Source organism: Phocoena sinus, chromosome 5, assembly GCF_008692025.1.
Source record: "Phocoena sinus isolate mPhoSin1 chromosome 5, mPhoSin1.pri, whole genome shotgun sequence".
Lineage (NCBI taxonomy): Eukaryota > Metazoa > Chordata > Mammalia > Artiodactyla > Phocoenidae > Phocoena > Phocoena sinus.
Genome location: NC_045767.1, coordinates 128,236 through 150,000, shown reverse-complemented (window position 1 = coordinate 150,000; position 21,765 = coordinate 128,236). Strand labels below are relative to the sequence as shown.

Genomic DNA, 21,765 nt, shown 5'->3' with positions numbered 1-21,765 from the left:
GCCAGCCAGCTAGCCATCCAGCCAGCCAGCCAGCCATCCATCCATCCAGCCAGCCAGCCAGCCAGCCAGCCAGCCAGCCATCCAGCCAGCCATCCCGCCATCCATCCATCCAGCCAGCCAGCCAGCCAGCCAGCCACCCACCCACCCATCAATCCATCCATCCAGCCAGCCAGCCAGCCATCCATCCATCCATCCGTCCAGCCAGCCAGCCAGCCAGCCAGCCAGCCAGCCATCCAGCCAGCCAGCCAGCCAGCCAGCCATCCAGCCATCCATCCAGCCATTCATCCATCCATCCAGCCAGCCAGCCATTCATCCATCCATCCAGCCAGCCAGCCAGCCATCCATCCATCCATCCACTCAGCCAGCCAGCCAGTCATGTATTCTAGGCACACTTGCCCTGTATATTTTGCTGGCCTGCACTGTCCATTCTGTAATGAACATGTTTGCCCCCAGACTTCCCGCGGGACCTGGGACTCCTGACCACCTCTCCCGGAACTGAGACCCTGATCATGAATGACCCCTCACCTCCTGGGGGATCTGGAACTTTCGAACCACTCCCAGCTCGTAGTACATCTGGATGCCACATTTGACCAGCTCCAGCTCCGTGCACTCCAGGTCAGAGAAGTGGAACTCATAGATATCAAACTTGGTGGGCCCCGGCAGCTCTTGCTTCTGTGGGAAGGACTGTGGGGCTGAAGCGGGCAGGCCCACCGAAACCCCGCCCGTTCCTTGTCTCTTCTCCTCTCAGGACACTCTGCCCAGCATCAGACCCCCCAGGTGTCCAGTAACATCAAGCCGTAGCCTGGGGCACTCACATCCCCTCCCAGCTCAGCCCCCTTCCTCTCCCCTTTTCCCATCTGTGGCCCAACAACAAGAACTTACCAACTGGGCAGACACGGTGATGTTGTCAGGGAAACAAACACAAAGATACGCACATGCACAGGCTCACGCAGAGAGACAAGGACACGTGAATATACAGGCACACGGAAGGACACAGACACATGCACTGACACGGGCACACGCGCAGGAACATGGACGCGTATCAGCGGCAAACATCACAAGCTCACGCTCTGTGCCCAAGCTCACTCCGGCCTCCTGGGAATGGAGGCGTCCCCCGACCACCCTCAGGCCCGCCCAGTCTCCACCTGGGGGCGGGAGTCAGGTTCTGACCAAGATTCTCCCCAGCTCATCTTCCTCGCATTCGGCAGGCTCCTTCCCGAGACGCTCTCTTGTTGGCTAGGAGAGAGACCGTGTGCTATGAGACAGAGCGACAGTGTCAGCTACATCCCTCATGACTGTGGGACGAAGTGACATTGGGCACAAAAGAACAGCGGGAGCCTCCAGAAGCCCCAGCTGAGGCCTCTGGCTTCAGAGACGGGGACGATGAGAGCCCAGCCGGCTCTCGGTTCCTACATGTCCCTGCCTCTCCACGCCTGTCGAAGCTCTCCACTAGGGCGATGACGGTGGAGGCCTTGCGCTGCACGACCAGAAGGGCCGTGGTCGCTGCCTGCCCACAGCTGAGGGCCTGGGGCCCAGGGAAGGGCCGCCCGGCCGTGCGCGGCGAGCGGGCTGCAGGTGGTGCCTCTGCTGCTGGGATGCCCCACCTCCCCGCGGGGCACCGACATACCAGGATCAACTGGATTTCGTCCCTGTCGCATCTCACGTGGTACAGAACCATGTCCTGGGCGATGTCCTTGCGGTTCTCCAGCCTGTTCATCTTGTCGTAGGTGTCGGCGTTCAGCGCCGACCAGCCCAGGAACTGCGTGAGAGACTGTAGGAGCGCGTCACCCACCACGGGCACCCCACGGTGCGCAGGGGGCTCCCAGGGGGCCGGCCTCCAGCCCCTGGGATGGGGCCTCACAGCTCCTCCTGGGTTCTCGCGCCGGGTCAGGGCCCGGAGCAGGCGGTGTCTCCGCCACACAGGCGTCGCCTCTGGGGCCCACTGGACAGGCGCTTACCTCCATCAGGAGTTCGTCCTGCTCATCGAAGGGCTTCCCGTCTTTCCTGTTGTAAAACGTTGCGACCCCCACAATCTCCTCCTTCTTGTTGACGATGGGCATGGAGAGGACGTTCTTAATGATCCACCCAGAGTCGTCCAGAGGCCCTTCCTGCGAGGAGAGGCGTCTGGAGCTGACCGCCGCCCTGGGTCTGGCCCTGGCCCGGGCCCGGCTTGTCAGCCAGGGAGTGTGAACCTCGCTTCTTCTGCCCTCAGACTGCGGAGACTGGGTCACTGTTCTTGTCTGTTGGCCCCCAAGGGTGCGTGCTGTGACTTCTCCCCAGAGGAGAAGGGAGGCCTTGTCCACAGGGGCGGCCTCACTGTGTGACTGCTGTGGTCGCACAGGGTCCCACTCTTGGAAGGCCCCCCGCTTGACTGAATGCCCTGCTGCCAAGTTCCTAATAATTGTTGAGCAAGGGGCCTAGCACCCCCGTCCCAGTGGGCCTTACAGTGGGTCCTAGCTCACATCCCACTGATGCCTGGCCGGTGAAATAGGGACCCTGGCCAGTTCCTGGAGGAGGCCCCGAGACACAAAGCCCGTCTCCACTGGTCCACTTGACCTAGGCCTACTTCAGAAAAGAGCCCGCCCTGGTCACGTGTCCCCACATGGAGCAGACGTGAACCCTCGCCAGGCACAGCCGTGCCCAGCCAACACGCTGACCTGTGTGTACGGAACACGTGTTTGCTGCCGTTAGCCTGTGAGACGTGAGGTTGTTCCCTAAACAGCAAAAACGAATCCAGTCCCTCCTTTCTGAGTCACAATGTCGTCTTCCCTAAGTATGAATGAATAGATACCTGAAATTTGAACATTTCATCAGCCTGGGCATTCATAATGTTACAGATCTGAAAAAGGACCAGAAACACAGTTTCACTTGAAGCGGCCAAATGTACGGTACGACGCTAACATAGACTCTGTCCAAGCTGAGGAGCTTCCAAGCGAGCAAAGCCGGGGCACACAGGCCGGTGGGAAGGGCTCCGGGGACTCACAAAGCCACTTTCTGCCACGTAGGTTGGAAGGCCACTGGCGAGGGCCCAGTGGTCGGCGGGGGGTGAGCTGTGGGAGAGAAGCAGAGGGTCAGAGGACCAGACGCTCAGCTGTGTGTTCGTGCTGATTCCCGCCTCTGACCCCAGGTGGGCTGTGGGGAGCTGGCAAGCACTGGAAGAAGACGGGGGAGGCCAGGGGTGAGGTCTGGGGGCGCCTGAGCGGCCTCACTCCTCTCCTCTGCCCACGCTGAGGCCCCTTGCCCTACAGGGGCCGCACGCATCCCAGTCCCTGCGTGGGACCTGCGGGCTGGGGTCCTGACAGGCTAAGGGGGCCACGGAGGCCACACGGCCATGCGGCTGGAGGGCTGGTAATGGCTAGCTGCCGCCTGCCAGTCTCTCTGGGCTGCCCTGAGCTCCACGCGGCTCTGCTGCCCGCTGGGCTGGGTCCCCTCCTGTCCCGCCCCATTGGGTGTGCAGTGTTGGGCCTCCCCTGCCGGGGGCTCCACCTGCTGGGCTGTCTGGGTCAACCAAAACGAGACCCTGAGGGCCTCCAGGGCCAGTCGCTGCTGACAGGGCTGCCTGGACAGCTCATCTGACCCCCTGGACATCCGCACCAACAGCCGTGGGGCTTCGGGCCTCCTCAGGCCCCCACTCATTTCCTCCCAGACCAGTAAGTGGGCCTCCCTCCCCACCGCATCCTGCCGCGCCCCCCAGCTCAGGGAGCACCAAGGTGTGCGGGGCTGAAGCTGGGACTGCTGACTCCGCCGTGACAGGTCCTCAGGCCAATCCAGCCGGGGTCCGGGGTGGTCCTGCCCTTGGGCGACGCTCCTCATAAAACCCCGACACTTACGGGATGACCTTGATGTCTTCCTTGCCGTGGAGGATGTAGTCGATGACTTTGTAGAAGACGATTTCCTGAGAAACAGACCACAGCAAGCGTGAGGGGCTCCCCGACGGGAACCCGTCACACATATGCCCACATAGGCACACAGGTGCACACGGTGTACACACACGCCACCCGTCGTGGGACACACATTACACACTGGTTTACATCTGTCTTCCCTCCGTCTGTGTCCCACTCAAGCCCATGCAAAAACTGGGCCCTGTGCTCCTTCACACATACGCACGCAGCTGACCCAGGCCTGTACGTCTGTGACACACACACACACACACACACGTAACTATGAGAAGCCGTGGTCACAGCCAGCCTTTGTGCAGAGAATCCTGCGTGCACTTGGCACACAGAGCCCATGGAATCCTCTGATGCCCTGTCATTATCCCCGTTTGACAGGAGGGGAGACTGAGGCATGGCCACGCTCTGAAGTGTGACCCGGGTTGGACACACGATAAGTGACAGAGATACCTGCCCATGTCCCTACCCTGCTCACACACACCCACGAAGCCCCACTCAGGCAGATGTTACAATGATTTAAGAATAGGGCAGCAGGAGGTTAGGGTCAACCAGAACCAATGTTGGCCTTTACAACCAGGCTGACAACCCTTGTCAGGAGACCAGGCCTGGCCCTCGGCCCCAAAGCACCGCAGGGCTGGAGTCAGGGGAGATGGCCCCCGGGGGCCTGACCTCTGCAGCGGTCAGATAGCCAGCCGGCCCACAGCCTCGTCCTCGGCCCCCACACCCTTCCCCTAGCCTTCCTTCCCTCTCCCACCCTGGGTCGGGCCGGGACAGGCCCCTTCCCACCCTGGGGTTGGAGTCAGGAAATCCAGGCTGCGCGGGCAGGGCCTGTCCCTCCCCCCAACCCCATGACTCACACGGCCGTCAGGTGTGCGTGGGCCTGAGTACGGCGGGGCTTCCCCCATCAGCACAGGCCACACGTCAAAGAATTCCTGGGTGGAGGAGAGAAGGGAGTGAGTCATGAGTCAGCGGCGGAGCTGGGCGAGGCTGGCCGGGAGGTCTTTGGGGCGCTGAGGCCTCACCTTCTCCTTGGTCATGTCCAGGAGGCCCACTGAGTATCGGTCGCAGTTCAGATAGGCCCGCACAGTGTAGAAGGCCTTGTGGAACTGCCTCTCGATGTCCGTCAGCTCCTCAAACACCTTGTTGGCTGACCACAGCAGCACCTGGGGAGTGACATACCTGTGGGTCGTGGCCACACCTGCCCACACCCGTCTGACCACAGCGGCACCTGGGTGTGAGCTGTCACGCCTGAGACACACACATTCACACACGCTCTGACCTCGGAGCCCTGGGGGACACTGGTGACGGTGCCTCTCCCAACAGGGTGCCGGCACCAGGCTGTGATCCAAGCGCGTGACTCCCTGCTCCCTGCCGCAGGGGCCCTGCAAACCTTCTGGAAGGTAAAGTCTCCAGTCTTTGGCCACATCCCTGCCGCTCACTGCCTGGTGCTGGCCTCAGGCTGGGTTGGTGAGGGAATGAGTGAAAACTGAAATCGATTGCTGTGAGCTTGAAGGGCAAAGATCTGACCAGCCAGCCCTCCATAATTAGCCTGTGAGAAGCTGGGGCTTGAGAACATGAATTCATTGTTTCCTGGATGTCAAGTGCTTTTGTGGTCTCTGCAAAGTGAGTTGAGAGTGGCCCTGGCCAGACCCTGCCCCAGACATTGACGCCCACCTGGGCCCCAGGCTGCTGTCCAGGGCCACCCATCGGGCTCTCCTCCCCCCTCCTCAGCCACGGCCCACGGGCAGGTCCCTCTAGACCCCACCCTTTCACACTCACTCACCACCTCCGTGCCCTCTGACCTTTAATAAGGGCGGCCTGGTGCCCAGCCCCTCCGCCTCCACTGCAATCTTCCTTGCCTGGCTTCCTCCCTGCCGGCCACCCTCGGGGCCCTCTGCAGCACCTGTACCCTTTGTTGTTACAGGTAGGGATGGGCACTGGAGACCCCACTTGCCCTAGAGTCCTTTCACCAGGAGGCAGCCCACTGCCCATCTCGCTCTATTGGTAGGGGAGGCTTTCCCAGCAGCCCGGCCCCGCCCCCTCTGCGCCCACTTCCCCCCATTGGTGGAGGAGGCTTTCCCGGCAGCCCGGCCCTGCCCCCTCTGCACCCACTTCCCCCCATTGGTGGAGGAGGCTTTCCCAGCAGCCCAGCCACGCCCCCTCCGTGCCCACCACTCCCCAATGGTGGAGGAGGCTTTCCCGGTGGTCTGGCCCTGCCACCTCTCTGCCCGTGTGTCTGAATCGCACTCCCACTGTGACCTCAAAGCTCACTCTGACCAACCACAGGGCCTTTGCACAAGCTCTGTTCTCTGCCTTCACAGCCCTCAGCCCAGAACTTTCTCATCCTTGAGCCTCAGCCTAAAGTGGCTCAGGGAAGGCCCTCCTTGAGCACCTGCGGCACCAGATGCCCTGCAGCACCCCATCTCGTCCCCGGCCTCTCAGATGTACAGTCTCATTGTCTCCGGACTCGACCGCAAACTCCATGAGGTTGGGAGGCACAGGTTTTTCATGGCTAGAGCAGTGCCTGGCCCCTGAGTGCTCAGCCTGCATTTGCAGAGTGCATGGGAGGCGGCGAGATTCGCTGTTCTAAGGATCTTTAATCCTCCCAGCACTCACAGGGCAGAGCCTCGCTATCCCATTTTACAGGTGGGGAACCTGAGGTCTCGAAGTTACTTGACTTTCCCGAGGTCACAGAGCTGGGGAGCCGCAGATCGGCATCCTTACCCACTGCGCGTGGGGGGGAGGTAGAGAGTTCCGTGCCGGGTGCATTCGTTTCCAGGCCGTTAGCGGCAAGGGACTGAGGTGCTTAGTCACCAGCTGACAGAGGAAGGACATGCAGGGCAGTGGGTGTGGGTGACCATGGAGCCCCCCTCCCCTGACACATGTGGGAGACTCCCAGGTGGCAGACTCTCTAGGAGACCCGCGTGCCAGTGAGAGCAAGTCTGTGAGTGTGGGTGTGTGCGAATGTCAGTCACCCGTGCATCCATCCCACAGGTACTCGCTGAGCTACCCCTGGGTACCAGTCCTGGTTGGGACCAGAACCCATGTCACAGATGTCAGGGTGGGGGAGGTCGGGCGCTCAGGGATGTCCTGGACAGCTGAGCTCAGGGGTGGGTGAGGGTATCTGGGCCACACACCTAATTTCTGAGCCATCTGAGTAATTCAGTCCCCGAACTCATCCCCTAGGAGGGGGACAGAGTGAGAAGGTGTCCCCGCACAGCCTCTAGGCGAGACCTTCCTCCACTCTCCACCCTGTCCCCTCCTTCTGTCCCAGCAGAGAGGGTCCTGTCTCCCCTGCCCTTCCAGTGCCCCAGTCGGACCAAGGACCAGTCCCCACGTTGGACCCTGCTCTGAAGCAGGTACTAATATGGCCCCAAGGAAACGGGGGCTCAGCGGGCCAGGCAGCGTGTCCACGGTGGTCTGAAGCCAGAAGCGCGGGCCACCCTAGGCCTCTGCCCTTCCCCTTCTTCCTGTTTCCATTTTTAACTCTCTGAGTTGAGTCCAGGGTGCACCCTGAGTGAGGTGCAGGCATCTTCGGAGGCACCTGTAGCCACTGCCAGGTCAGGGTTTAGAGTTTTCCAGCCTCCAAGAAGGGGGCTTTCACTGCCAAGGGAGTGGGTTCAATCCCTGTTTGGGGAACTAAGATCTCACAACCCATGCGACCAAAAAATAAATTAATTAAATTAAATTAAAAATTAAGAAAATTACATTAAGGCAAAGGTAATAAATACGCAAATGAACTGCTTCCTCATTATTTCGCTACAGTTCACTGTTATTCATACTCCTAAGGTTTCTGATGGTGGAAAGAAGGTCCACACTGTGGCCCGTCTCTTCCCAACCTCATGTCCAGTGACATCGCGGTGGGAGCTGCAATGACAGAACCAGCCTGCACCGCCCGGGGGTGGAGGAGAGCCAGCCCCTCCTTGCTGCTTCAGACTCACATATCCTGACCTCTGAACGCTCCACTTGTTCACAGATCAGGGCTGCGTGACAGCATTTGAGCCTGTATGCTCTCTCTGTAGCTCCTGCATCGGGACGTCTCTCACCCCATCCTGGGAGGGGCAGCACACATGCTCCAGTCTTCACACCAGCCAGTGGGTCGTAGACAAAAGCACAGCCTGGGGGGCAGCACGGAGGCCAAGGCCCTGCACCCCTGGGGACTTTCATCCAGTTGTGGTGCAACATGGACTGTTGGGCAGGGGGAACCACAGCTAAAGCTGGCCAGTCAGCTTGATGCAGCAGGTCTGAGATAAATTCCAACATCCCAGGGCCAAACCTATGACTTATTTGTTGCTTCTATGGCCTCTGACCAAAGTGGCTGAGACACTCTCAAAAAGGGATTAACGGGAGGCCCTGAGCCAGAGTCCATGGAGATAGTGATCAGGAAGGACTGACAGTGGTTCTTGACTAGGACCCTGGAGGGCTGCTAAGGTCCGGGGGAGGGAAGGATGGGCACTGTGCTGAGAACCGCTTTAATTGGAGGCCGGGGCTCCCCTACAGCACGAGGAGGAAGCGGGCACCAGGCTGAACTACAGGCAACGTGGCCGCCAGGCTTGGTTCATTTTAGACTTTTCTTTTCAAAAAGAGCTGTGAGGTAGAGCTGTGAAGTAATTAGGTTTCTTTAAAATGCCATTCAGAGTGTAAGGTCTCAGAAACGGCTTTCTACTGGGATTAGGCGACGTCTGAGGGGAAATCAAAGTACTTAATTGAGACGTGTATGCCCATTGTTGGAAGTCCCCTTTAGAACCCCCACCGAAAGCACGTCTGTACGCGCACGCGGTCTGAAGAGCTGGAAACGAGTCTCCAGGTAGTCGTGTTTCCTAAGTGTCAGAAATTCATTTGCTGGAATGATATTTATTGCCTGCTTTAGGTCTGGTAAACTGGACAACAGAACAGACAAAAATCCCCAACTCTTAGAATTCACTTTCTAAAGCGGGGAGGGGTTGGCAGCTAGAACATGAACAAACCGACCAACCAGATGGCTTGGCACAGGGAGATGAGTAAATGCAGGGGATACGGCAGGTGGAGTTGGGTAGGGAATACAGGGCCAGAGTGTGGGGATGCTCAGGTCAGGGGAGATCTCTCCACGGAGGAGCCATGGGGTGTGTGGGACAGTATTCTTGGCAGAGGGACCTGCAAATACAGAGGCCCCTGAGGGGAGCATGGCTGGGGCGGAATAGTGGAATGGGGTGAGCCAGAAAGGTGCAGGGGAGTCCCTGAAGACCACCAAGTGACAGGACCTAAGTTTTCAAAGTATGGCTCTGACTGCTGAGTTGGGGTGGCTGATGAGAGGTGCAGAAGGACAGGGACCCTGAGACAGTCTGCATGAGGGGGAGCAGAAAAGCGGGGTATCCAGAGAGGGAGGTGGGGACTCAGGACATGACAGGCAGAGAATCAAAACCCTGGCTTCTCCTGAGACCTGACTTTCCTATAGAGGGAACACAATCCCCCTGGGGGAGATCCACTGGGGGAAAGTGTGTGTGGTGGGGTAAGACCCAGAAAATGCTCCAGACGTGCCTCACTAGGCCCGCACCTGGGGTATGTGGGGCTGCATTTGAATCTTGCCTTGAGGCAACTGTTACGGAGCTGCTGATACAAATTTGGGGAAATGTCTTCACAGCAGTTAGGTTAAGGGGCTTGGCTGAGAGGAAGCTGGGAGAAAGCAAGCCTCAAAGCAAGGGCAGAATGAGAGCCACTCAGAACACCTCCTCCACGGGAGATGGGCTAGACCTCACCTAGGGCAGATGGACACACAGCGAGACTATTTGGAGAAATAAAGCCTGGAAACCCCTGGAATTTGATGAAAGACATGCATATTTCCACCCAAGAAGTTCAAAACACACCAAGTAGGATGAACTCAAAGACACCCACACCAAGACACATTATAATCAAGCTGTCAAAAGACAGAATCTTGAGAGCAGCGAGAGAAGTGACTCATCGCATACAAGGGATCCTCAGTAAGTTTATCAGCAGATTTCTCATCAGGAACTTTGGGCCCAGAAGGCAGTGGCCTGATGTATTCAAAGTGCCTAAAAGAAGAAGAAAAAATAACAGCAAAGCTGTCCTTCAGAAGCGAGGGAGAAATTGATGTCCCCAGAAAAACAAAGGCTGAGGGGGTTCATGACCACTAGACCTGCCCCGCAAGAGCTGTCCTGCAGGTGAAATGAAAGGACCTCAAAGCTGTATGGAGAAATAAAGATCCCAGCAAAGGTAAATACATGAGCAATTACAACAATTGCTGGAATTATTGTAATGATGAAAACTATAAAACATCGCTGAAATAGATTAAAGGAGACACAAATACTTAGAAAGACACCCTTTGCTCATGAATTGGAAGACTTAATATTGCTACAGTGTCAATACTACCCAAAGTGACCTACAAATTGAATGTAATCCGTATCAAAATCTGAATGATGTTTTTGCAGAAGTAGAAAAACCCATCCTAAAGCTCATATAGACGCTCAAGGGACCCTGAATAGTCAAAACAATCTTGAGAAAGAACAAAACCGGAGGCCTCATATCTTCTGGTTTCAAAACATAGTACAAACCTGTATTAATCAAAACATGTGATACTGGCATAAAGACAGACCTACAGACCAGAAGAATAGCTTATAGAGTCCAAAAATAAACCCCAGCCTATATGGCCAAATGATTTTTGACAAGAATGCCAAGACCATTCAGTGGGGAAAGGGCAGTCTTTTCAACAAATGGTACCAGGAAAACTAGATATCCACATGCAAAACTATGAACTTAGAAGAAAACACAGGAAAAAAACTTCATGACATTGGATTTGTCAATGATTGCTTGGATATGACTTGAAAGACACTAACAACAAAAGAAAAAAATAGACAAACTGGACTTTCTGAAAATTAAAAACCTTTTTGCATCAAAAGACACCATCAACAGAGTAAAAAGGCAATGCACATGGGAGAAAATATTTGCAAATCACACTTCTGATAAGGGATTAATACCCAGATTATGTAGAGAACTCCTAAAATTCAACAAGAACAAAAACAAACAACCAGATTTAAAAATGGGCAAAGAACTTGAATAGACGTTTCTCCAAAGAAAAAATACAAATGACCAATAAGCATATGAAAAGATGACCAATATCACTAATCGTTAGGGGAATGCAAATCAGAACTACAGTCAGAGCTAACTAACAGCCATTAGGATGACTAGTGTTAAAAACAAAACAAAACAGAAAACAAGTATTGGCAGGGATGTGGAAAAATTGGGACTGCTTTGCACTGTTGGTGGGAATGTAAAATGGTGTAGACACTTTGGAAAACAGCATGGAAGTTCTTTAAAAAATTAAACAGAATTACCATATGATCCATCATTTCCACTTCTGGGCATACACTCAAAAGAATTGAAAGCAGGGTTTCAAAGAGGTATTTGTACACCCGTGTTCACAGCAGCATTATTCATAATGGCTAAAATGTGGAAGCAACAAATGCGTCCAGCAACAGATGAATAGATAAGCAAAATGTGGCCTATACATACAATGGAATACTATTCAGCCTTAAAAAGGAAGAAAATTCTGTAATATGATACAACAGGGATGAACCTTGAGGACATTCTGCTCAGTGCAAGAAACCAGTCACAGAAAGACGAATATTGTCGGGTTGCACCTGTATGAGATAACTCATAGAAACAGAAAGTAAATGTGGCTCCCAGGGGCTGGGATGGGGGCACTGGGGAGTTAGCGCTTAACGAGATAGAGTTCCAGTTTGGGAAGCTGTGTAGAGTTCTGGAGATGGACGGTGGAGATGGCTGTGCAACATGAATGTACTTAATACCACTGAACTGTAGATTAAAAATGATTAAGATAGTAAAATTTTTGTTATGTGTATTTTACCACAATGAAAATAATGGGGAAAAAATTAAAGGGATGCAGAAATATATACCATGCTGACACCAAGCAAAAGAAAGCTGAATAGTTATATTAATTTTATACAAAGCAGACTTCAGGAGAAGAAAAATGATCAGGAGTAAAGAGGGCTATTACATAACGATAAAGGGGTCATTTCTCCAAGAAGACATAACAGCCCTTACTGTGTATGCACGTAACAACGGAGCATCAAATTCCATAAAGAAAAACTACTAGAACTGCAAGAAGCAATGGCTAAATCCACTACTATAGCAGGAGACGTCAATGTTCTTCTTTCAGTGAATTGATAGATCCAGCGGGCAGAAAATCAGTCAGAAAATAGTTGAACTAAACAGCAATGGGTATAATGAATATCTATAGACTACTTCATCCAACAACAGCAGAATACACATTCTTCTCAGGGTCACATGGGACATTCGCCAAGAGAGACCATACTCTGGGGCACAAAACACATTTGAAAGAATTAAAAATCATAAAGAATACATTCTCATACCACAGGGCAATAAACAAGAAGTCATTAACAGAAAGATGTTGGAAAATTCCAAAACAGATTAAGCCATACACTTCTAATTAATACATTTCTCTTGAGAAGAAATCTCAAGAGAAATTTAGAAAGATGTCGAACTAAATGAAAATGGAAATAAATACATGTCAAACTTTGTGGGATGCAGTGAAAGCAGTGCTTGTAGGGAAATTTACAGCATTGAATGTACATATCAGAAAAGAAGAGCGATCTAAAATCAGTAATCTAATCCTAGGAAACTAGAAAAAGAAGACTAATTTAAGCCTAAAGGAGGCAGAAGAAAATAAGTAATAAATTGTAAAACTCTCTGCCCCCCAATTTAATAATCTAGATTAAATAGCTTAGATTAAATGAATGTTTCAACGCCTTGAAAGACACAAACTACCAACACCCACAGAAGGAGGAATAGAATAATCCTAGTAGAGCTGTAAGTATTAAAGACATTGGATCAATAATTAATAACCTTCCAAAAAGAAAGCACCAATCCCTGATGGATTCACCGGCGAATTCTACAAAACATTTAGGGAAGAAACGACACCAATTCACTACAATCATTTCCAGAAAATAGAAGCAGAGGAAGAGCTTTTAACCCATTCCCTGAGGCCAGCATTACCCTAATACAAAAACCAAATAAAGCCATTACAAGAAAGAAAAACTACAGGCCAAAATCTCTCGTGAACATAGGTACAAAAATTCTTAACAAAATATTAGTGAAACAAATGCAATAGTATATATAAATAATTATGCTCTGTGACCAAGTGACAGTTATCCCAGGTGCGCAAGGCTGGTCCAGCATTTGAAAATCAATTAATGTAATCCACCATATTACCAGGCTAAAGAAGAAAAAAATAACACGATCGCATCAATTGATGGAGAAAAATATTTGACAGAATCGAACACTCATTTGGAATAAAAGCTCTCAGCAGAGTGGAAACAGAGGGGAACTTGGTCAACTAGATAAAAATTCTACAAACACCCTACAGCGAATGTCATACCTGATGGTGAGAAACCGGTCCTTTCCCTAATACTGGGAGCCAGACAAGGATGCCCCTCTTACCACTCATAGTCAGCATCATACTGAAAGTCCTAGCAAATGCAATAAGACAAGGAAAGGAAGAACAATGGATAGAGATGGGTGGGGAAGGAGAAAAACTGTCTTTGTTTGCAGATGACATGATCATCTATGTGAAAATACCAAGGGATCAATCTTTAAAACCTCTTGGAACTAGTTACTGTCTTAAGGTCACAGGATAACAAGGTTGACATACAAAAGTCAGCTGCGCCCCTTTATACCAGCAATGAACAATTGGAACTTGAAATTAAGAACACAATACCACTTACATTAGTATAAAATTAAATTCTTAGGTACAAGTTAACAAAATATGTACAGAATCTATATGCAAAATCAACAAAACTCTGAAGAAATCAAAGACGGTCTAAGTAAACAGATATTCTCCGTTCATGAGTTGAAAACTCCTTATTGTTAAGATGCCAATTCTTCCCAACTTAATGTGTCAGCAAGCTATTTTGTGCATATGGACAAAGTGATTTTAAAGTTTATACGGAAAGGCAGAACCCCACAAAATAGCCTGCACTAGACTGCAGAGAAGAAAGTTATATGGAAAGGCAGAACCCCACAAAATAGCCTGCACTAGACTGCAGAGAAGCAAGTTATATGGAAAGGCAGAACCCCACAAAATAGCCTGCACTAGACTGCAGAGAAGCAAGTTATATGGAAAGGCAGAACCCCACAAAATAGCCTGCACTAGACTGCAGAGAAGAAAGTTATACGGAAAGGCAGAACCCCACAAAATAGCCTGCACTAGACTGCAGAGAAGAAAGTTATATGGAAAGGCAGAACCCCACAAAATAGCCTGCACTAGACTGCAGAGAAGAAAGTTATACGGAAAGGCAGAACCCCACAAAATAGCCTGCACTAGACTGCAGAGAAGCAAGTTGGGGGGTTGAAATTACCAACTTCAAGACGATAAAGCTATAGTGATCAAGACAGTATGGCATTGGTGAAAAAAATAGGAACATACATCAATGGAACAGAATAGAGAGCGCAGAAGTAGACTCACACAAATACAGTCAACTGCAGTTTGACAAAGGAGCAAAGAAATTCAATGGAGAAAGGCTGGTCTTTTCACTAACTGCTGCTGAACAACTGGACATCACATGCAAAAAACGGTGTATGTAGACACACCTTTCATGAGATTAACTCATAGAACTGAGTGTAAAATGCAAAACTATAAAACTGCTAGAAGGTGACATAGGACAAAATCTACGTGACCTTGGGTTTGCTGAGGTGTTTTAAGATACAACACCCAACTACAATCCATGAAGGAAAAGTTTATTAAATAAATTTATTAAAATTTAAAGCTTCTGTTTTTCAGACTCATGGACATAGAGAACAGACTTGTGGTTGCCAAGGGGGAGGGGTTGCGGAGGGATGGAGTGGGAGGTCGGGCTTAGCAGGTGTAAGCCTTTATATAGGGAATGGGTAAATAATAAGGTCCTACTGTACAGCACAGGGAACTATATTCAATATCCTGTGATAAACCATAATGGAAAAGAATATTCAAGAAGAATGTATGCATATGTATAACTGAATCACTTTGCTGTACAGCAGAAATTAACACAACATCGTAAATCAACTACACTCGATTTTAAAAAAAGAGAATGTAAAGGGCTTCCCTGGTGGCGCAGTGGTTGAGAGTCCGCCTGCCGATGCAGGGGACGCGGGTTCGTGCCCCGGTCCGGGGGGATCCCACATGCCGCGGAGCGGCTGGGCCCGTGAGCCATGGCCGCTGAGCCTGCGCGTCCGGAGCCTGTGCTCCACAACAGGAGAGAGACCAAAACAGTGAGAGGCCCGCGTACCACAAAAAAAGAAGAATTACTTAAAAAAAGAGAATGTAAAACTTCTGTTTTTCCAAATACACTGGTAAGAGAATGAAAAGACAAGCTGTACTTCTGGAGAAAATATTTGCAAAATACATATCTGATAAAGGACTTAAACTCCAGTTTTACCAAAAAAACTCTTAAAACTAAACAGTAAGAAAACAGACAACATAATTTTAAATTGGGCAAAGGATCTGAACAGACACCTCACCAAAGAGTAGGATACACAGTTGGCAAATGAGTATTTGAAAAGATCCTCAACATCATTTGTCATTAGAGAGTTGTAATTTAAAACAATAATATGAAACTCCTATTAGAATGACTAAAATCTAAATAACTGACAATACCAAAAGCTGACAAGGATGCAGAGTGACAGGAATTTTCATTCATTGTTGATGGGAATGTGAAACGGTATAGCCACTTCTGCACAGTTTCTCAGAGTTAAACACAATTACACCATATTATCCAGCAATCACACACCTTGGTATTAACTCAACCGAATTGAAAATTGTACCCACACAAAAACCTGTCTACAAATGTTTATAGCAGTTTTATTCATAATTGCCCCAAGCTGGAAGCAATCAAGATGTCCTTCCATGGGTGAATGGATAAATAAATTGTAATGCATGCAGACATTGGAATGCTATTCAGCAACAGAAAGAAATGGGCTGGGAGGAGATATGGGGATGTATGTGTACATATAGCTGATTCGCTTTGTTATAGAGCAGAAGCGAACACACCTTTGTAAAGCAATTATACTCCAATAAAGATGCTTAAAAAAAAAAAGAAATGGTCTACTAAGCCATGAAAAGACACGGAGGAACCCTAAATGCATATTACTAAGTGAAAAAAGCCAGTCCTAAAAGGTCCCTACCATATGATTCCAAGTGCATGACATTCTACAAAAGGCAAAACTATGGAGACAGTGACAATATCAGTAGTTGTCAGGGCTTTGGTGGAGGTGGGTATCTTTAGGGTGGTGAAATGATTCTTTATGACACTGTAATGGTGGGTACATGTCATGATGCATTTGTCAAGACCTATAGACATTTACGGCACAAAGAATGAACCATAATGTTTGCAAATTTAAATATCATTTGGTAGGTTGGGGGACTCCAGGAAAGAATGCAGACTGTGACAAGAGAATGCAAGAGATCTCACGGAAGCAGGTGGGGAAAAGGTGCTGACCTCAGCGTTTTTGGAAATGCGTGACATCTGCAAGAGTAAAGGCAAAGGAACTGCACACATCTCTGTGCTCCAGTGATGAACTTGTTTCTCATGGGTCACAGGTACCCTGCTGTACGCGTGCAAGGGGGCTGGACAACAACGTTAAGTGGATGGCAGAGGACGGGAGCCAGGGGTCTCCATGTAGCGTGGGGGGGCGGGGGGCGGAGGCCAGAACGATCCACATCGGGATGACTGGGGTTGGTGGCATCAGCAAGAACTCAGGCTTAACTTAATACAGATTCAGATGGTTACACGCAGAAGTATTTACAGACGTGCACCTGCACGGGCTTGTAGACACACACCTATCTCCTCGCTCTGTCAGCTGAGAGGACCTAGAAGCTATGACACGCCAAGCCAAGATCACACCTGGTGCCCAGGTCGTTGTTTCTAAGACCGTCTCCAGCAAAAAGAACCAGTACTCCTTGAGGAATGGCTAATTCCAGGACTGGGCCGGAAAATACAAATGAGATGGAAGCATTTTGTAGTGCCAGAGAATAAGGAGGTACAGAACCCCCAAACCAAAAAAATCCACCCACCAAACAACCAAACAGATGGGGTCGATGGGCATGTCAGAGGGCGCAGGAGCTGCTGAGAAAACAAAGAAATCAGTCGGGTCGCGGCGGAAACACCCGAGAGTCCCGACTCATAGACAAATGTCGGCAGAAGGAAAGAAGCGGGCCGAACAAATCCCCCGTGCAACCCCGTCCCCACAGCGTGGGGCTGAGTCCACCTGGTGGCCTTCCGACGTGCCCTCCGGAGCCCCACGCTGCAGTCCCTCTGGCCGCAGGCTTCCAGCTCCTCTGCAGCCTCAGGCCCTGCCCAGCGCCCTCTCTCACGCCCTGCCCGCCCCACTGTGTCCGCGCCCCCTACCGCCTTCTGCACGGGCCACAGAAGGTGGAGCGCGTGTACCCCCGGGGCCCCCAGGCCTCCTCGCTCAGGGGGAAGCCGACTGCAGTCCTGGAAGCCATTGCTCTCCTGTGTGGCCAGAGGCAGAGCCCACCGGGAGGCTCGGCCGCGGACTGTGGGACCCTCAGCCCCTGCTCTAAGTTCATAATCCGCCCCTGCTCCTTCCACAGAAGGCTTGAGGCAGCTTCTAAGGAGGAATGCTGACGCCCGTGTTTGCAGGTGGTCACAGCCCTGGGGACCGAGGGCGAGGCACCCGGCCTCGCTGCCCTCAGCTTGGCATACTCACAGCTCCACGTCCACAGCCACGAAAGCCCCGGGCCCTCTCCCTCGGCTGCCCAGGTGCCCACAGAACCATGTGCCTCTGTCCAGAGAGACCAGGGTGGGGGGACCTGGCCACACTCAGGCAGCCCGGGGGGCCTGGAGCCAGTGGGGGTGCCCTGGCTGGCAGCACGTGTGGGTACCTGGCCTCGACGTGTCTCGCAGTTGTGCAGGTAGCTTAAGTGGTAGATCTTCAGGTTTAACGTCCCGAAGTTCAGATACTTCAAGAAAACCTGAAACAGGAGTTGTGACAACAGCAGATCAAAACCCTGGTTTTCGGATGTGTGCCCAGGTGTGCGTTTGTGGAGGAGAGACCCGGCTGCCTGTAGATGAGCCCTCGGAGCAGAGCCTAGGAGAGGTGCCTACACAGACGTCACCCGCCAGGCATGGGCCCCGCCAGGCACAGGACCGTGAAGACCCCGGGGACAGACGCGTGTGCGCGTCCAGAGGGCTCCCGGACACTCACGTCTTCATCTTCACTTGTGAAACACGGGCCGTCCAGCTTGTTCACAGCCATGATCACAGCCACAACATCTTTGCCGTTCATGATGGGCGTGGCCAGGATGTTCCTTGTCACGTAGCCCGTCAGCTCATCAGCAAAGGAGCTGAAGTGGGGACACTGCAAGGCAAGAGGAGAGAAGGGAGAGGCCGTCGCCCTGCGGACCTGGAGGCTTGGTCTCCCTGGTCCCTGGGGGTCAGGGCTAAGCTGCCCAGGCCAGGGCTGAGACCCAGGTGGCTATGCCCCGGGTATCAGGAGCCTGGGAAGCACATGAGGACACGGCCAATGGTCTGCCCTCGTGCCTCCAGCCTGCCTCAGTCTCTATCACCCCATCTCAGAGCGAGCGACCCCCAGCTCTCGATCCACGGGCTCTGCAGAGTCCTTGCAGGCTCTGCACGCCCCCTGGGCTGCGGGCAGACCTAGCTCCTCCCACGTCTGCTGCCATCTGGCCGACTGGCCTTCTAGATGCCTCTTGACTCTGTCTAGTCCTCCTGTCCCCAAGCCCCTCCTTGTCTAGGCTGCCGTCTCCTGCTACCCTCAGCCACCCTGGGCCACCTCCCATACCCAGGACCTATCTGCCAGGCCCCAGGGGGCGTCTCCTGGGCCCACGCTCCAGCGGGCTTCCTGCCCCCACGATGAGACCTTTGCCCAACTCTGGCCCCCAGGGCAGGTTCCCCCAGCCTTAGAGTTGCTCTTTGGGGCCTCTCCCTAGTCAGGGGCCAGTTGAAGGGCTCTCAGGTCTGTCTCCACAGGGAACAGTTCATCTGAGCTTTGTCCTGGCCCAGTTGATTGAGTGTGACCAGCCTCAGGCCCATTGCCCCTGAATCTCACTGCCAGAGACACCTGCCCGCCCCTGTCCCCATTCCGAGGATTGGCATCCACCCTCCGCCCCACAGAGAGGACCTGGGCCTTGGTGCTTCCCTGCCCCTCCGACCCAACCCACTTCTTTAAAGTGCCCCCAACTCTCTGCTTCCGCTGCCCAGACCCAGTCATTGGTCACCACAGCATCCCCGGGCCCCCCCGCCTCCTGGCCCAACTGTGCTCGGCACGGCTTGCTCAGTCCTGCCCCCTCCTCCCTCCTCTGAGCCATCCCGGCTCCTGGGAATTTCCTCCCACGGCCAGCCGCCCACCTCGACAGGGTCTAGATGCCTTGGCGACATGCCGGACCCTCTGGGACCTCCTGCCCGGCTGCCTCCCCATGAGCCCTGGGGTCTCAGGGGCCACAGAGGGGTGGCGGGGTGACATCACAGCCCTGCGGCGCCCCCTCTGGCCACCGCTGTCCACACACTCCCCCCCCCCCCCCCGCCACGGTGGGACACAGGCTCTGCCTCAGTTTCCCCTCCATAAAGTGACATCTGGGCTTCATGATACACTTATTGGAGACTCGACTTTTTGCTGATTTTGACCCTGCTCTCTGCTCCACTACAGCGTAGCCCTGAGGATTAAGGTGAATGCCATGCCCCTGCCCCATGAAGGAGGCGTCTAGCATGCTGGGCAGTTGTGGAAACATCAGAGGGAGCTGTCCCAACGAGGCTGGAAGAGAAGCTGAGCCCCAGGGAGAGACAGCCCCGCCCCGGGGCGGGCACAGGCAGTTTGAACCAGACCCTCAGAGACACCAAGAGCACAGGTGGGGGGTGCAGCTGGAGGCTCACAGAAGGGAGGGGGCAAGATGTAGTGGGAGAGGCGGGGGTGGCAGGGGAGGCACTCATTGTAGCCCCCCCATTCCTGCCGGACTTCTGTTCCTGGTAATTTATGCTCCTGACATCCCAATTCACGGGTGACCCGTTTCCTAAAAAGGAAGCGAAGATGAAGGTAATCCGAGAGATTACTCTATTCAGGTCGCTGGGCCGAGGCTTGTTTGAGCAGATAAGTTTAAGAGGATTGCAGCCAAGGAGCCAGGGGTCTGGGGGTCCGTCCACACGTCCGTTTGTCTCCAGGGACGAGGGGACATTGGCTGCTTTGGGAGAGGCCTGTCCCGCTGGATAACGCCCTCTGGATTCCGTCACAGAAAGTGGAGGAGGTGAGCCAGCCCAAGGCTCCTGCTTCCCGCTCCCAGGCCATAGCAGCAGCCCTCTCCGGGGTGGGACGGAGGGGACGGGAGAAGGCGGCCGGCTCTCCCTGCGCCCCCTCGGGGCCCTGTCCCTCACACGTGTCCAACAGGCGTGGTCCCCCCAGTCCCAGCCCCCCTCTCCCCTGGGGCATCTGTCCTCCTGGCACCCCGCCCCACCCCCAGAAGTGTCATTGGCCTCCCCCTCCTTCCCGTCCAACCAGAACCTGTCCTCCCAGACTTCTCCGCTCCAGGCACTCACTGCGTCCACCCCTCCTGCCCCCTCCTGGACCAGCTGCTTCTTCTTCTTCTTTTTTTTTTTGGCTGCGAGGCCTGCAGATCTCAGTTCCAGGATTGAACCCAGGCCGTGGCAGTGAAGCTGCCGAGTCCTAACCATTGGACTCCCGGGGAACCTGGACCAGCTTCTCCTGAACCCCCAAACTTGCTCGCCCCAGTGAGCAGTATGGTTAGGGCTCTGGGGTCCACTGGCCCCTCCATTCTGGGCCTCTGCGCCAGCCCCTGCTCAGACGCCGTACTCCCAAACCCCCATCCAGGGAATCATAGGTCAAGGGGGCAGCAGGGCCTGCCCAGGCTGCCCTCCCAGCCACCCCAGGGCCTCCTTCCTTCCCGCGAGCTCTGGCCTGGACCTGTTCCACTTGCCTCTCTGGCCGCCTTCCTAAAAGCCGAGGGCCCCCTCATAGCCAGTGGGCTGACCCGTCCTTCGGGGACTGTGGGAACCCTTTGCCAACTCCCACGAGGCCCAGGACCCACCTCCGTCACATCCTTGACATTCACCACCTTCTTGGTCTGAGCCACGTGGCCCACGACCCCAATGTCCAGCGGGAAGAAGATCTCGGAGTCGGGAGGCACCAGGCAGTCCTCCAGGGCGCTGCCGGGCTGCACGCTGAAGAGGCGTGTGGCGAGCTCGGCCGTGCCGTTGCGCTGGCGGTACATGAAGAGGCTGCAGCGGTCGGCATGCAGGATGGAGCAGAGACGCCGCAGGATCTTGAAGACCACGCGCTCCATGTTCACGCTCTCCTGCATGTCCTGCACCAGCTCGAACAGGGCCGTGCTCTCCTCCACCTGGCACAGCTCTTGGAAACTGGTGCAGCCCGCCGGGCACCCATCCTCGCAGGTGCTGGCCACATCCTCAGGGCTCAGCTTCTTTCCAAAGTACTGGTCCGCAAAGCCAGGGTTCTGGTCCAGGAACGTCTGCACCTGCTCCTCGCTGAGGCTCATGGTGTCCGGCTTCCCGTCTGAGAGAAGCGCCAGACCCCAGCGCACAAGGCCCTCCCGCAAACACTGTCATCAGCAAAGCCTTTCTTAGCGACGATTACCGTACCAGCTGGCACGCCCACGCCTGCTCGCCCCCCTCCCCTTAGGTCCCGGACTGTCCGCTTCCTGCCTGGGAAAATCAGACCCCCTGGACTGGGGGCTGCAGTGTAACAGCTCAGGACCTTCTGCCTGAGGCAGGGATCCCGGGCGCTGGGATAAGCCCTCACACCCAACCCCTGGAGAGGGGTAACCCCTGGAGTGCCATGACCCCTTCTGCCTGAG

At 53.6% G+C, this 21,765-nt stretch overlaps 1 protein-coding gene across 1 annotated transcript in view; it reads right to left on the bottom strand.

Annotated features, from left to right (window-relative positions):
- Window positions 1–21,490, bottom strand: part of PDE6B (phosphodiesterase 6B) — a 30,439-nt gene extending 8,949 nt beyond the window's left edge. The window contains exons 1-12 of the mRNA XM_032632683.1: window positions 20,980–21,490; window positions 18,129–18,281; window positions 17,806–17,895; window positions 4,916–5,056; window positions 4,751–4,825; window positions 3,831–3,895; window positions 2,984–3,050; window positions 2,792–2,839; window positions 1,959–2,108; window positions 1,628–1,771; window positions 1,171–1,236; window positions 526–672 (exon numbers count right to left, since the gene is read on the bottom strand). Coding sequence (XP_032488574.1) covers window positions 526–672; window positions 1,171–1,236; window positions 1,628–1,771; window positions 1,959–2,108; window positions 2,792–2,839; window positions 2,984–3,050; window positions 3,831–3,895; window positions 4,751–4,825; window positions 4,916–5,056; window positions 17,806–17,895; window positions 18,129–18,281; window positions 20,980–21,447 — 1,614 coding nt within the window. The 5' untranslated portion in view covers window positions 21,448–21,490. The remainder of the gene's footprint in view (window positions 1–525; window positions 673–1,170; window positions 1,237–1,627; window positions 1,772–1,958; window positions 2,109–2,791; window positions 2,840–2,983; window positions 3,051–3,830; window positions 3,896–4,750; window positions 4,826–4,915; window positions 5,057–17,805; window positions 17,896–18,128; window positions 18,282–20,979) is intronic.
- Between the last annotated feature and the right edge of the window lie 275 nt (window positions 21,491–21,765).